This window comes from Gavialis gangeticus, unplaced genomic scaffold, assembly GCF_001723915.1.
Source record: "Gavialis gangeticus isolate Ggan-Ray unplaced genomic scaffold, GavGan_comp1, whole genome shotgun sequence".
Taxonomy (NCBI): domain Eukaryota; kingdom Metazoa; phylum Chordata; order Crocodylia; family Gavialidae; genus Gavialis; species Gavialis gangeticus.
The window spans coordinates 24,365,467-24,380,658 of NW_017728996.1; the positions used below are offsets into that span (position 1 = coordinate 24,365,467).

The window sequence follows — 15,192 nt, forward strand, 5'->3', positions numbered from 1 at the left end:
ACAAAGAAACATAGAGAAAAGTATCTATTTTTGCTACACCCTCACAAGGTTTTTTCCAAGTATCTGCTGAAGCCAAGAAAAGTTCATGCTATCTGCTGAATTTTATTTTGGAGCACACAGCTTATTCTCTTTACATTTTGTTTTCACATCTCTAGAATCAGGATAAATAAATTAAGAACATTTTTTGTTTTAACAGAGAGCTGTCTTTAACGTTTGGAGAAAGTTGTTTCTCTCAGAAGCATCTATTGCTGTTTTCCAGGATTCTTTTTGGTGGTGGTTTCTTCAGCAATTTAAGGTATAAATTAATGTTAAATATTCTTATCCATGTTAAATATTCTCATCTGTTCTGTTCAAATGAACAAAATGGAAATTCTTGGCTGTACAGAGGTGTGTGATTCTATTCTCATGGGAGAGATTGAATAGAGTCTTCAACAGCCATGGGTGGGGAGGGGGTTGTCTGGGAGTAAGCAGGCTGGGGGGTTAAAAATAGCCCAGTTGGCGGGCAGGGCAGAAGTAGGAAGAGCACAGCTCCAGGTCTGTAATGAGCAGCTGGGCTTCCTCAACCCCAGGGCTGCACTTCAAACTTGTAGAGACATTAGTTAGGTTGGGCTAACTCATTCCCGATATAACTTAGTTCATATCCTGAGGTTAACTAATTCAGATTGGGCCAACCATATTTTTGCCCAATCTAGCCCCCACCCCCCACCCCCAATGTCTATAAAAATCAGCCCTTTGATTGACCTAATCCTAGTTAGGTTGATCTAAGTGTAATGTCTGCACATGCCCTGTAACTTTAACTCAAAAAATCAATAGGTACCTCGTTGAAAAATAGATAAGGTGTTTATATATTACAGGGCTGTTGTTCTGGTCATTGGTCATGATTTGGTGTAGCATTTAAGCAAATGTGGGACTGACGCTATAACAGAATGTGAAATGGTTACAGTTTTGCTTCTTGTATTAGCAAATCAATGCTACAAGAAATTTGTAAGGCTTAATTCAGCCTGGTATGTTAACTCCTGTGAGTAATCACGCTACTTGTGTTTAAGTAAGCTGCAGAATAATAGTCTAAATTTCACATATCATTGTATTAACCCATAATATGCTTTTGATTTTATGTTGAAACACTTTTTTCCAATTTTCTTTTCCTTTTAAGACTAACCAGGAAGATCAAGACCACTTATTTGACAGAATTGCAGGCAGTTTTGTGGGACTTTTCCTGTGCGTTCCCAGGAATACAAAAGATGCATTTTTTCAGGTAGCAGTACAGTGGTTTAGGATTTCAAGTTTTTAGGATCTTGTCTTTCCTCTTCCAAATACTATGCTCAAATGTATTACCTGCATGGAAATTAGATAGTTAAAAGGGGAAGGTATACAGAGACAGCATCCTTTACTTAGATATCTACAAAAATTGCTCTGCTTAAAACTGCATTGTATAGCCAAACAAAAGAAAGAGAAATGAGGGCAAAGCTGGTACTTGAGTAACATTTTCACAATGCATGTAACTTTGGAGTAGAGCTGGTAAGAAACTTTCTTGTTGAAAGTTTTGTTGAAAATGAAAGTTCCTCGAGTCTGAAATATTTAATTTGAAACATCTTAGATACAATTAACTTTTATAACTAAAACCAAGTGAGAGTTCTGAGAAAACTGCCTAGGTTCCTGGAAGGTCTCCCCTGGAGTTGAAGATGTTGGAAACAGTGGGGAGACATGTCTTCTGGGGCTTATCCTGAGTTAGGGACCCTAGGAAGTGAGAGTTCCCAGCCCCAAGGCATTTCACAGCCATAGTCACCTATGAGATGTGCCCCTGGGTTTATTCTGAGGCTGGAGACCTTGAGGATCCCTTTCAGCTGTCCAGGAAAGTAGAAGTTCTTGTCTTCTATTAACAGTACAACTGACAAGAATGTTAGTTTCATTGAGCAGCTGTAAAGTCTGGGGAACACATGGTTTACTGAAAATTGAAAAAACAAAAGAAAAGTTTGAGGTTTTATTTATATTGAAGCCATATTCCAGAAGGGACAAATACATTTCCTGGAAACTAGAAATCTTCATTGTTAGCCAGCTCTACTTAAGAACATAAGCCTTATTGAAAGACATTGAGACTTAGGTACCCATCTTTCTTTTGAAAGTGGGACCTAGGCTGCTCGGTTACTTAAGCTTGGATCCATAAAGATGATTAGGCATCTAACTGCTATTTTGATACTTAAAGTCCCACTGACATCAATGGAATTGTTATTTTAAATGGAGTATAATTATCTAAAATACCTTTTGTAGATCTGGCCTTTTTAAATATGTCACTATGTAGCACCCTGACAGTGAAAGTTGCAATTCAGACTTCCACTGTATTGCATGTAAGTTAACGGTAACATAACCATCTCTTCCATGAAGGTTCATAGATGACCTTTAACTCAAGAAGGGAGGGTTGAATCTTATCTTGGGATATGGTCAATTAATTTCTGTAAGGCACTTTGTGATTCTAATGAGACATATATACATATACTGTCTTCTTAATAATGCAGCTATGTAGAAAATGTTGTAAATTTATGTGAGGTGTTCAGAAACTCTTGTGATGAGTACCAGAGAAAAACTAGTAAATAAGGATGTCTTGCTACTTCTGTTAGAAGTTCTGAGTCTGCCTTGAGAAGCTATGCCCCTTGGAACTTACTCCTAGGTTGTGAGTCCCTTTTAAGCTGTTAACAAGCAGTTATCTTACCTTTTCTTAAACAAACAATAATTTATATTTGAGATTCTATACCAGTATTTTAAGGATGATTTTCAGTGGTACAAATGGCACTTAGGCATTTAATTCTCATAAGGTTCTGCAGAAATTAGACACCCTGTATTTGTGCTTCTTGAAAATCATTCCTTTAGTTAAGTTACTCAGCAATTTTAAAAAATGTAATAATAATTAAAAAGGTTTCTTAGACTTATTCTGTCAGCTTTCCCTCCTTTCTTTGGGAACTCTTTAGCTACGCAGTCATACAGACCATCAGAGGAAACCTAGCTATCAGGCCAAAAAAGAGCAGAAATCCAAAATATCTTGTTCTGGTGGGATCCATTGACCTACAAACCACATTGAAGAACTAGAAATAGAGAGATTAATGTAAATAACTGTCAGTGTTGTAAGGTGTATTATGTGACAAACAACCACATCCTTTAGACCAGAATCATCATATGTCCTCAGATTTTAAGTTCAGACTAATGTGTAGTAGAGATGGCGTTTTAGATGTAATTGATATAGTGATGGATACCAAAATTATAGAAAACCAAGGGCCTGGACTCTTTATTTCCTTATTAATATTATCTGAATAGATTTAATTTTTGAGCTTTATAGAAATGTGGACATAATCCACAAGTATGTGGATGCTGTGGCAGAATGCCACCTTTGTCTCTCCCCAAAACTCTGCTATGTGACAATTTGGTTAACATAGTCCCTGCAGAGGGCAGACATCCCATCTCTTTAGGTAACCTGAGTTGGATACATTCCTGAGGGAGGGGGAAAACCTGCTCCCTCTGCCTAAGTGACTGGCATCACATACCTGGGTGAGGGGCTTATGGTTCCTTATTGTTCTAAGCAATGCCAGCCTGACTGAGAGGGGGAGCTAAAGACCCTGCCAGTCTATCCGGCAACCAGTGGTGCATTTCAAATTGGTTGGCTGGCAGCCAACAGGTGCTGGTCTCCATTGGACCAGGTAAATGAGGTCATAAGGTCTATATAAGTTAAAGACCGCCCAAGAGGAAGAGCAGTAGCCATGATGAAAACTCAGAGAGAGAAAAGCTAGACCGTCTGAGACTTGCTGTCTCGCTTGAAACTCATAATCAATGAAGTGCCTGTCTCCAGAGGGAATCTCCACCTGCCTCTGGATGATATTTATGAGTAAGCTACCTGAGATCTAACTAGATATATAGCTTTCAGTAACTCAGATGCGTGATCAAAGGCTACCCAGACACCCTTTTTGCTCTATGGGATTTCTCTGATATTGTTCTAACGTGTACCCTATTTCAAACCTACTCCTTGTAATCAATAAAGTTCTCCTTTGTACCTAGCATGGGAGACTTGTTGGGAGTGGGTCTAGATTATGCCTTGGGGTCCCCTTGGTTCGGCTGACTAAGGGAGACCACTATTTGTGCTTCAGACTGAGGGAAACACCCCAAGTTCTTGAAGTGGGTTGAGTACCCTCAAGGGCTACTGGGCCTGTGTTTCCCAGCGGGCACAGAGCCAGGATCACTTCAGACCCTGGGTGGTGGTGGTGTTACCCCCACGCTAGCAGGTATGCTCCAGGAAGGGGGTCGGCGAGACATGAGGCACTCCCAGGGAGCCTGGAGCGTGGTTGGGCACAGTGAGGTTGGTGGCTCAGCTCAGGAGCACCCCTTACTGGCCCACCACAGTTGCATACATCTAGCCCACAGCATTTTAGCTAGAGAAAACGAGTTGTGTGTGACCATGTGAGAGAGAGAGAGGAGCAAGAACATGCTGATTCTAGAAAAAATGTTGGAATGGCTTATGTTCAATATGAACTTAATATTTGGCTCACAGCAGATGACCAATGAAATGTAATGCTACAATAAACAGGGCAGAATTCTTCAAAATGCTTACTTTTCATTACATATGGTGATTACTTAAATCTTAAATAATTTTTATTTCATAAACTGCATTTTAGCCCAGAATTAATCATTTAAAAAAAAAGAGTGTAGAATCGTCACCTTCCAATGCTTCATCTAGCTGTCAACTCTGATGTTTACTCCTGTTTATCGAGGTATTGAGCTACTAGACCTGCTGTTATGTTTGATATAGTTGTTTTAATCTTTCCCACAAGTAATGAAAGCTCCAACTACTTTGAATGCAGCAGTTCAGTGATTGGTACTTTTCATTTGAGTATACTTTATGAAAAAACAGTTTGTACTACATTAACTTTAGTATGGAAGGAGTTTGGGTAAGCTTATTATATTAACTGTAATATTTATTTTGGCAGGTGTACCCTGATTGTTTGTCACAAGTCATTTATGTTGCTTTCTGTGAAGCATTTCCAGAATCCACTACGTATTTTGATGATGAGTTCAAGGATAGACTAGTAGATCTAATCTTTCAGTGGGTATCAGGTACTGTTAATTAATTGACATATTTAAAGTGTACTATAGTAAGTCTTCCAGATATTAGCATTTCAGTATAGCTTTCCTTCATTAAGACTATAGGTAGTATTTAATAATAGTAAGAATTGCTCTATTAGACTTGCTATTCTCAAAGCTTTCTCATCTAAAGTGTCACTATCACAAATTCCAACAGCTGGCTTATGTAGGGTTTTGGGAATTGAAAACAATTGGTAGTAGATCAGAAAGCAAATGCAGAGACTCTGAGCTGAGTGTTCATCTTCCCTCTGGAACATATTTTCTTACTTATTTAGAAAAAGATAAAACGAGACCTGACATATTTCAAAATGCTTAGGAAAAGGGTATAAAGTTCTTCACAAGCATTAACTGTTAACTATTCTTTACAACCCTCTCAACCAATCTGTTTACTCTCTCTGATTTTCTAATTGTACTGCTTCTCATACTGCATACATAGCAATCTAACTGGGCTTTCGTGTTTTTTCTTTAGTAATATTAGTTAAAGCATAATGTCCATCCTCTGATGTTTGTGTCTTGCTGTACCGGGAAATATTAGACAGTCTTGATTCCTCTAGCTTTTCCCAGCTCTCATATTTATTAACTCCATTATTTTACTGCTACTTTTAGCTCAGTACCTTTTACTTTTAAGCGTTAGCCAGTTAGATTTGGTAAAGCCTGTCTAGAACTATTGGGTTTGTTCATTTTTTAAATTGTAAATTCATCCATCGTAACTTTTCATATGAAATATTACTCCATATTTAATAGTACTATAAGATACCTCAGCACTATAAAGTATTCTGGAATATGAGTTGTTGTGAATGGGTCTTCCTTTAGAAATGAATTTATTTTGCCTGATACCTGAACGTAAGACTGATTAAAAACATTTTTCAAGCTATTATCTCTAATCTAATCATTAGAAGGCATTAGCTGAAAAAATATTTAAGCTTTTGGAATTAGCCAGCAAGGATCTGAGAATCTCCAGGGATTCATACTAGTAGTGCTGTAGGTGTAAACTGCTGTTTGCAAAACTCAGCTTGTTGATTCTTTCTTGTGATTGTATGGGAATATTCTGGAAGAACCTGTGTTGAGCACAGTAGTGCAATTAACATGCAAAATCTAGCATTTCTGCTATGAATAAATGAGAAGGTGTCATGTGATTACAGAGAAAGGAAGCAGCAAGAGACAGGCCAAGAATGTCTACTGGAAGGGAGCTTTAGAGTATCTTCCCTTCCAGTTAAACATGAGTGTGTTGTAAAAGGACTTGGAACTAAAACTAGTATTCACTTCTGAAGTAGCAATGAGACTATTTTTATGAGAATTATTGCAGGGATCCAGCTTTAGTTGCCATTTTAGAACTTCTTTGGCAGAAGAAGTTTGATTTTACTGTTTTAAAGTTTGATCTACATGATTTACCAAATAATAATAATAACGGGTGCATCTAGATACGTGATTAATGTGCATGAATAAACTCCAGAGCTTACTGCTCCAGAATTTTTTGTTCCTGAGTGTGCTCTTTGAATATGTGCCACAGAGCAAAAAAACTTTGAAGAATATTGCTCCGGAGTTTATTTGTGCACAGCACGTGGAGCCCAGTCAGAGCACCCCAGGGCCACTCCAACCAGGCTCTGTGTGTTGTGAAGGGGCTGGCTGAGGCACAAGGGTGCTTCAGTGCAGGGCTAGCCGACAGGCAGCCCAACATTAACTAGTTGGGAATAAGCAGGCATTATGACCCCTATATGGGTCATGCTGAATAAATGCAAGGATGTACTCTGTAACATATAATTACTATGAATAGGTAGTGGGCAGAGTTATCAGGTTTTAGAATAATTACCAAAAAGAAATAGGATACCACTGCTGTGGAACAGATTCCATATCATTCTGGAAGAACAGAAACTTCTGTGTTAGAAGCAGCAAAAATTCTACTGGAACGGAAGTTCAAGACCACAAAATAAGGCAAAATTGTGCACAGCTGCCAAAATAATTCACAGCCTTGACAAAATACAAAGCCTTTGCAATGAAAGAATGTCAAATTACTAGAATTGGAACAACCACAAAATAGAGATTTCTCCTTTCATAAAATATTAATCAAGAAGTTCCTGCTTAAAACCAACTGGAAGGAAAAAGGAAGATAACAAATATAGTCCATTTAGGTAATACCAATGTAGATGAAAATTAAACCAAAGATAGTAATATGAGCATTCACAGTCCCTATGTGAGGAAAAAGAAGCACTGTTTAAAAAATAATAATAATAACCTTTCAGTAAGAGCCTAACTTCAGCTTCCCAAGAATTTATTTATATTGGTCATGCATTACCAATTATAGTATTTTTTAAAGAAAGTTTTTAAAAATCTGTGTTTTTAAAATGCTGATGAGAAACTGACACCACTATTAATTCTACTGCAATTAGTGAAATGCATGAGGATGAATATTGTGCAGTGAGAACATAATTGCTGAAAATCAGAATACTTTGGCAGTTTCCTTGGAAGCATCTCATGTGATACAAGAAAAGAAATAAATATTGTTAGCCCAAACATTAATGTAAATTATTAATCTCTATTAATTGTATAAACATGAATAATAATCCAAACAAAATATAAATTATGGCCTTGAACCTACACATTCTTTTGCCCATGTGTAATATTAAGCGTGTAGGTAATCCTGTTGAAGGTAGCCAGACTACTCATGCTTAATTTTAGGCACAAGACTTGAGGCCTGGAAAGGAAATTAAAAAGTAATAACTTTATTTTGAAAGAGACATAGTTAGCCTTGTTAGCGTGAAGTTGGGCAGAAAGCCTACTGGGCGACACCTTGTAAACTAACATGTTTGGAGAGGCATGGGCTTTTGTGGGTGACAGCCTACTTTGTCTGATACTAAGAATGGACTGATAATGAGATAGTTTTCAAGGTTATAACTCTACACAGTTAAGAGGTACTACTTTACCCTACGTATATTTGGAAAGATGCCATGCTTGGTACAGGGCAGTTTTCAAAAGTAACACCAATATTCTGTGTTTTTCTAAAGTTACCTTCTCCTTTTTAGGTCTAAAACCAAAGAAATTTGTTTGGAAAAAATGGAATCTAGATTGCCTGAAGAAGACCACAGTAAATGGTAATGAGAAAGATACTATTACCAGGTCAACAGTTAAAGACTCTATCAAATCTAAACCAGTCGTTCAAGGTTGTAAGTATTTTTAAATATACGAGATGTATTACAGATGAGTGTCAGAATGGCACATGCACTATTCTTTGCAAAACTGTATGTAATTGCCAAAATAAGTCATTTTCCATAGTTCTAGTTTATTTTGTAATGGGCATCAGACTGAAAACATAATAACTAGGAATGTTTGAATCTTGTATTAGGCTTGACTCGAAGCATGCATTGTGCTATTTTGCTGATATTTGCATTTAGTTAAATCTGTAAAGAAAAAAAAAAGAATATAAATGTCAAATACTTAAAATAGCTGCAAGTATTTAGGCCCCGTCCCTCCCTTGTATGGATTCCTTAGCTCCTCTCCTAGTAGTGAAAGCCTGCTTTTTTTCATTTCTTCCCCAAAAACATATGTCCCCTTACTTCTGCCTGCAGCCTGGCTCCTTCCTTTCTCTACTTCTACTATTGTTAGCGTCTCTTCGTCTCCGCCTTGGTGTGTATACCTTTTCATTACTCTTAATACTAGTATGCCTTTCTTGATTCTTTGTACTGCCTATGACTTTGCCTCAAGCACTTCTCTTGGTGCCAGCATGTCCTGTTAGTCCATCTCATTTACTTGCTCCCTTTCTTTGCTTCTGATTCCACTTCCTTGTGCTGCACAGTAGCTAGCTTCTTCCCTTCACCTCATTAACATATGCCTAAGCCTGTGCGTGCTTCTTCTTAATAACTGATGCTGTCTCCCTCCTTTTTAACCCTCTTTGTACCAGGATCCATTTGTAAACATCGATGGCCAGTCCCAACCCAGTCCCCCTTACTCTTGACTTGCTGTCTGTTGCCCCCCACCCCATGCCCCAGCTCCCCAGTGTGTAGTACCGGGGGAGAAGAAGCAGGGGGCAAGCAGCCTGTTCCAAGCAGGAACTCTGTCAGCCTGTGAGGGAAAAGCCATGGTTTCCCACCTTTTTCTCCTTTAAAGGTAAATACATTTTTCAAGTTTGTTGATCCATTTTTAAAGGTTGTTTGTACCCCTTTCATATATTCTTGCAACCCTCCTTTGGGTCATGACCCACAGGTTGAGAAATACTTCTCTAATGCCAGCAGCTCTCTCCTCCCCTGACTTACGATCATGATTACATTACCATCTTCCATTCATCTCTCCCCAGTTTGTCTCCAGTGCCAAAATTACTTGCAATTTGCTGGCCACCCCAGCTCGGACTGCAGGCTGGGGCTGGAGTGAGTGCTGTAAAAGGTGCCCATTGCCATAGATATGACTGCGGTGGGGAGGGGAGGGCAGAGCTGAGCTGTCTAGCTCTGCCCAGCATGACTCATCTTGTAGTTAATATCAGTTATTGGGTTGGTATCGGCTGACATGGCTGGTTGATAATTGACTACTGGTATTGGCCAAGAAAATCTTTATCGGTACACCCCTATTTATAGCATTCCTGGTCTTTTTCCTTGTTTTAACTTTTGAAGTTCCTTTCATGTATGATAATTGAACAAAAAGAACCACAGTTGCATTTAGGAACATTGAAATTAGCATTGCCATCAAGCTTACAGTATAATTCACTTATATTACTTGGGTTGCAGTCTTGAGGGGATATTGTTGCCCTCAGAGTCTATTATTTGTATGCTGCTCATTTTTTTTCAATAACAGCCTTTAAAACAGGAATTTTATCTATGATTAAGGGCCATTGTCAAGGGGAACATTTCGGCTTTAAAAATAATATGGTTTTATAAAACCTAAAACCAGTGGAAACATTTACATGATTTTTGTACATTTCCATGATTTTGTTTTTATAGAGTCAGATTTCACTTACAACATCAGACTCAAGACATTGCAGCATTGTGCTAGTACATAAGAGCAAGAATGTTAAATTCAATAGAAAGAAGTATTTGTGGAGGAGATTAGGTAAATGCAGTCTGCATCCTGGGTAGTACCCTCTTTTTTTTATCAGAGCAGTATTGTTTATCTGCAGTAGTTTCTCATTAGGGATAGTGAAACCCTAGTTTTGCACTTCAAAAATAAGAGGATAATAAGTTTAGTTGTTCGGTGTGTGAGGTAGGTGATTCTCTTCTATCCCCATTAACTAAAATGGAAGGGTATTAATATTGTAGTCCATGCTTTAAATCTCCAATGTACCATCTACCATGTTGTTCTGGAGTCGCAGGAAGAAAATTCTATTAAAAAATCTGTGCTTCTCATTTATTGCACCTGAGAAGCTGTTGCATGGACAACTATCTCACTCAGCACTAATCAGGACCCCATCAAGATGGAGCAGATCTTGAGAGATGTAGAGTGTATGGAGGGACAGATGTTGAAAGGTAGTTACTTACCAAAAGCTGCAGGTAAGTCCCTCGTGGGATTTCCAGTTGCACCTAAGCAGGTGAAGTGACTACTTCCCACTGATTTTAATGGGACTTAGGTGACTAATGACACTGGAAAAAGTGCTTCTGACAGTGTCCCAAGTGAATATCTATATCCTGAGGGCCAAATTTTCAAAGATGTTTAGATACCTACAGACAGCTTTCTGGAATTTCAGGAGGGATTTAGTATTTTGGTAGTATCAGGTTCTTAGCCATCCATACTGGAACACAGCTATTTAAAAGTGAAAAGACAAGGCTTCAGAGGTGATATAGGTTCAAATATCAAGATATCCTTTCAGCACAAGTCAAAGGTACTGTAACTACCATCTGTGAAGTATATTCATCTCTATTTTTAAAGTCCTTTTAAAAAGAAAAGTCCTGTTTTTCAGTTCTCATTGAAGAAAATATTTGCTTTAATTCTCTCATCACCAAATTATTTCCTCTTATTTCAATTCTCTGTTCACTTGCACATGTTAAGTCAGCTTTTACATGTATGGAGCCTCTAAAATGAGTAAAAATATTTTCTTAATTAAATAAATGAATAGTAGTGAGTTAAAATCTGCTTTCCAAACAAAATCAAAAAAAATCTCCCTTTTTAGGTCTGGAATGTAAGCAGTTATAGAATTTCAGTATCTGGAATGCCTCAGGATTTACAAGCTTGCTTGCCTCAGCCAGTGTGTTATTGGATTATTTACAAGGCTGAAGTTTTTAATGCTTGATTTTCTTTATTCTGCTTGATTTTTTGCATATTTTAAAATCATTACTACAAAGTATAGTTACATTTTATAAAAATGCATAATCCTTTTTCCCAAAGTATTTTGAAGAGTCTTAGCTGTGTGACTCCTATTCACTTTAATGAGAGTCTCATGTTTTAAACCTCATGTAATTCTTTGAAAATTTACCCTTCAGAGTTTCTTTTCTTAAGTGTAGTTCTTCTCTGAAAAAAGACACTGTAAAAATAGTAAGTAGGGTTCCATGTTTATTGCCTCTCAAGGACTCCATCTCAAATGTGCTCTGTTTTCAAGTGCATAGATAACTTTTTTAACTGTTGCCCCTGAAAATCCCATCTGGATTGGAAAAACTCAGATGAATTCTTTCCCTCCATGAAATGACATCAGTCAATAAAGAAAGATAAAAGAATTCCTGAGTTCTGACCTCAGCTCTGACCAATGGCTGCCTCTCTTGCTTTGGGCAAATCACCTAACTTGTCACTCCTACTTTCTTCACTTCTGAAATGGGGATAGTTGGAGATTATTGAACACTGACTAATCATGCAGCAATCCAAGTGGCTGATACAGTTTCTGTAATGCTGCTCTAAATAGCTACATAGAATTAGGAGCAAAATTCTGCCATGCCACATATTTTGAAGGGCATGGAAAGTGGCCATTGTTATTATTAATCTCACATTTTCCATCTGTATATCCATACAAGCAAAACATGCATTTTACATAGGTGTGGAAAAAAATGCTCTGGACTGTAAACACAAAAGTGAAGTTTTAGGAAAAAACAACTTTAATATCATAAATATAATTTGGCTGGAAATTTGTCTCTTGGCATGGTCATGGAAAATTGGCATGCTGTGCAAAAAGTGATTTAAGACTACAGTTGTACTCACTATACATTGGACATTCAGTGATTTGCTCCAAAATGTAAATTATTTCTGTTTTCTGAGACTTGCATATGCTAGTTAAAGTTATAGTTGAGATGTCATGGAAACCATCATTACATCTTCCCTGCTCATCTTTGGGCCTATAGAAAGCAGTTCTGGTAAGACTAAGCTCATACTCTATTGGTTGGATCATCAGATGATTTATATTGATATTATTTTCCATCGATTTCCAGATCTGACCTTAGGTATCTTTGTCTTTTATATAGGATTTATTTTAGGATTAGTGTTAGAAAGGCCATGCTATCAGTTCATATTTAAACAGTTATTTGTAAACAGGTTATAAAAGTAAGTACTTTCCACAACTGTATATAATATTTTAACAGTCATCTACATAATGTAGATCAACTGTGTCAGGTATGATACCTTCTTATGAGTAGTAGTAAAGTTGTGGTCCAGTAAAAACAGTGCACAAAATAGCCTTGTAAAGTCTCAGCTTTTCCAAAGCCAAGAGTGAAGAAATAAAAAAAAAAGCCGCCATTGTTTCTAAACTAGATAGGCCTCTACTCTTTTTCCTTAACTCATTCATGTGGTCCCTGTGTTACACATTATTTAACAACAAACAACACTGATATACAAAATAACAGATTAGCAGGACATTGTTACTTTTATTTAAGGGACATACCGGATCAATCTGTGGGAAGTGTGAATGGCAATTTAGACCACAGGCTTTCACATATTTCAGTCCTAAACCACAGTGTATTCATGCTTTATAATGTTTGTGGTAAACATGGAAAAGAACTAGACATTAAACCAATACTTCTGTAAGAATTACAGAAAAATCACGAATGACAGTGGTTAGATGAACTAATTATCTTGGATTTTAAGCTTTAAGGGAATTGCATAGTAAAGGAATGAAATACGTACATAAAGGTATCTGCCTTGTCATATGGGCAGTTTTTTTCATTATGTGGTGGATATTCCTAAGGAGTTCTGCCAGGTTGAAAGATTTTTACTACAGAAATAGTTACATTTTTTAAATGGGAAATTCTGGCATAAGCTGAATCTTTCATTTGGATAGAACTTTCTAAGACCTGTGGATCAATGAAAAGTTATACAAAGTGAAAAGGGGGTGAAAACTTACTGTACACCAGCTGCTCAGTGATAATTGTTTAGTGTGCTTGCTCCTATCCTACAATCAGTGGTGAGTTAGCTTTGGGGTTAGTTGCCTCAGTTTACTTCATACTTACTACAGACAGGAACAAACACACTAAACAGCTCCCAGAAAAGCTAATTTAGAAGTCTTCCCCGCTCCTTTTAACTTATTCAACTGTCCATTAGGGCTGTGTGAAGCTTTGGTCACTGATTCGATTTGGAGGAGATTCGGCCCAATTCAGCAGCTGAATTCTGAATCTGAATGAATCAGGAGACCCATTAATCTCTCTGAATTGAACTGGAAGCCTCTGAATCAATTCAGAGAGTTTCAATGATTCGTCCATAGACACAGCTTTATATGTTTTTCGTATGTACCTGGAGGTACCAGGTTCGGCTCGTGAATGCTGACATGGTGGGGCAGATGGTGTGTCCCACAGGAGTGCAGGGGGGGTCAACTGCATGCTTGGTGTCGGACCCGGAAGTGGACCAAAAGTACTTCCGGTCTGCTGCTGAGCGTGCGGGGGTCTGGGCAAACCTCAGATGGGGCTCCCTCCTCTCCCTTCTTCCTTTTCCATTCTGAAGACAGCATCAGGGGCTTCAGCCCAGCCCCACTCCCGGCATGTGCTGATAGATGTTAATGAAGGCAATCCGCTTTGGAGTGCCTTCATCTGAAACCTCATGTAACGAGGGTTCAGATTGTTGTAAATTCATAGATTATAAGGCCGGAGGGGACCTCAAAAGATCATTGGGTCTCGGCCCCCTGCACCAAGCAGCAAAGATAATTGGGGGTCAGGTGACCCCAGGAAGGTAATCATCCAGTCTCCTCTTGAAGATTTCCAGGGTAGCTGATTGCACCACCTCTGGAGGGAGCTTATTCCACAGTCTGGACACCCTGACTGTGAAGAAGTTTTTCCTAATGTTCAGCCTGAATTGATCTTCCAGGAGTTTGTGGCCATTTTCCCCTCGGATGCTTTGGTGAGCAGTTACTCACCGAGCCCTTGATGTACTCCCCTAGTGTAGTGCTAAGCTGTTACCAGGTTCCCCCTCAGCCTTCTTTTCGTCGGGCTGAAGAGTCCCACATCCCTCAGCCTTTCCTCGTATGGCTTTCCTTTTAAGACTCTGATCATACGAATGGCTCTTCTTTGTACTCTCAAGCTTGTCCACATCCTTGTTAAAGTGTGGTGCCCAAAACTGGATGCAGTACTCCAGCTGCAGTCTCACTAGTGCTGAGTAGAGCAGAAGAATCACCTCCTTGGTTTTGTTGGAGATGCATCAATTGATGCCTGCCAAAGTATTATTTGCCCTACTGGCTACAGCATTGCACTGCCAGCTCATATTCATACTGTAGTCTATTATTACCTCCAAGTCCCTTTATTTCTTGGTGCTAGTCAGTTTGGTGCTGCCAAGCCTGTAGGTGTGTTGGGGGCTGCTCATCCCAAGGTGGAGCACTTTACATTTCTCAACGTTGAACTTCATCTGGTTCCAATCTGCCCAACTTGCTAGCCTGTCTAGGTCCACCTGTATCTGTAGCCTATCTTCAAGTGTGACCATGCTCCCCCATAACTTGGTGTCATCCCCAAACTTAGCCAGTGAGTTTTTCACTCTCACATCCAAATCGTTAATAAAGATGTTGAAAAGTACTGGACTGAGCACTGACCCCTGTGGGACACCACTGCCCACTTTGTACCAGGATGAGACAGATCCGTTCACTATGACTCTCTGGGTGCTATCCTGCAGCCAGTTTCTTACCCACCTGACTCTTGGAGTTAAGCCCACAATCCTCCAATTTTCTCGTGAGGACATTATAGGATACTAGATCAA

At 38.7% G+C, this 15,192-nt stretch overlaps 1 protein-coding gene across 1 annotated transcript in view; it reads left to right on the forward strand.

Annotated features, from left to right (window-relative positions):
• Nucleotides 1–8,362, forward strand: part of FAM227B (family with sequence similarity 227 member B) — a 16,261-nt gene extending 7,899 nt beyond the window's left edge. Inside the window, exons 4-7 of the mRNA XM_019503855.1 lie at nt 197–295; nt 1,154–1,255; nt 4,968–5,094; nt 8,142–8,362. Of these exons, the coding sequence (XP_019359400.1) occupies nt 197–295; nt 1,154–1,255; nt 4,968–5,094; nt 8,142–8,296 (483 nt within the window). The 3' untranslated portion in view covers nt 8,297–8,362. The remainder of the gene's footprint in view (nt 1–196; nt 296–1,153; nt 1,256–4,967; nt 5,095–8,141) is intronic.
• The last annotated feature ends 6,830 nt before the right edge of the window (nt 8,363–15,192 follow it).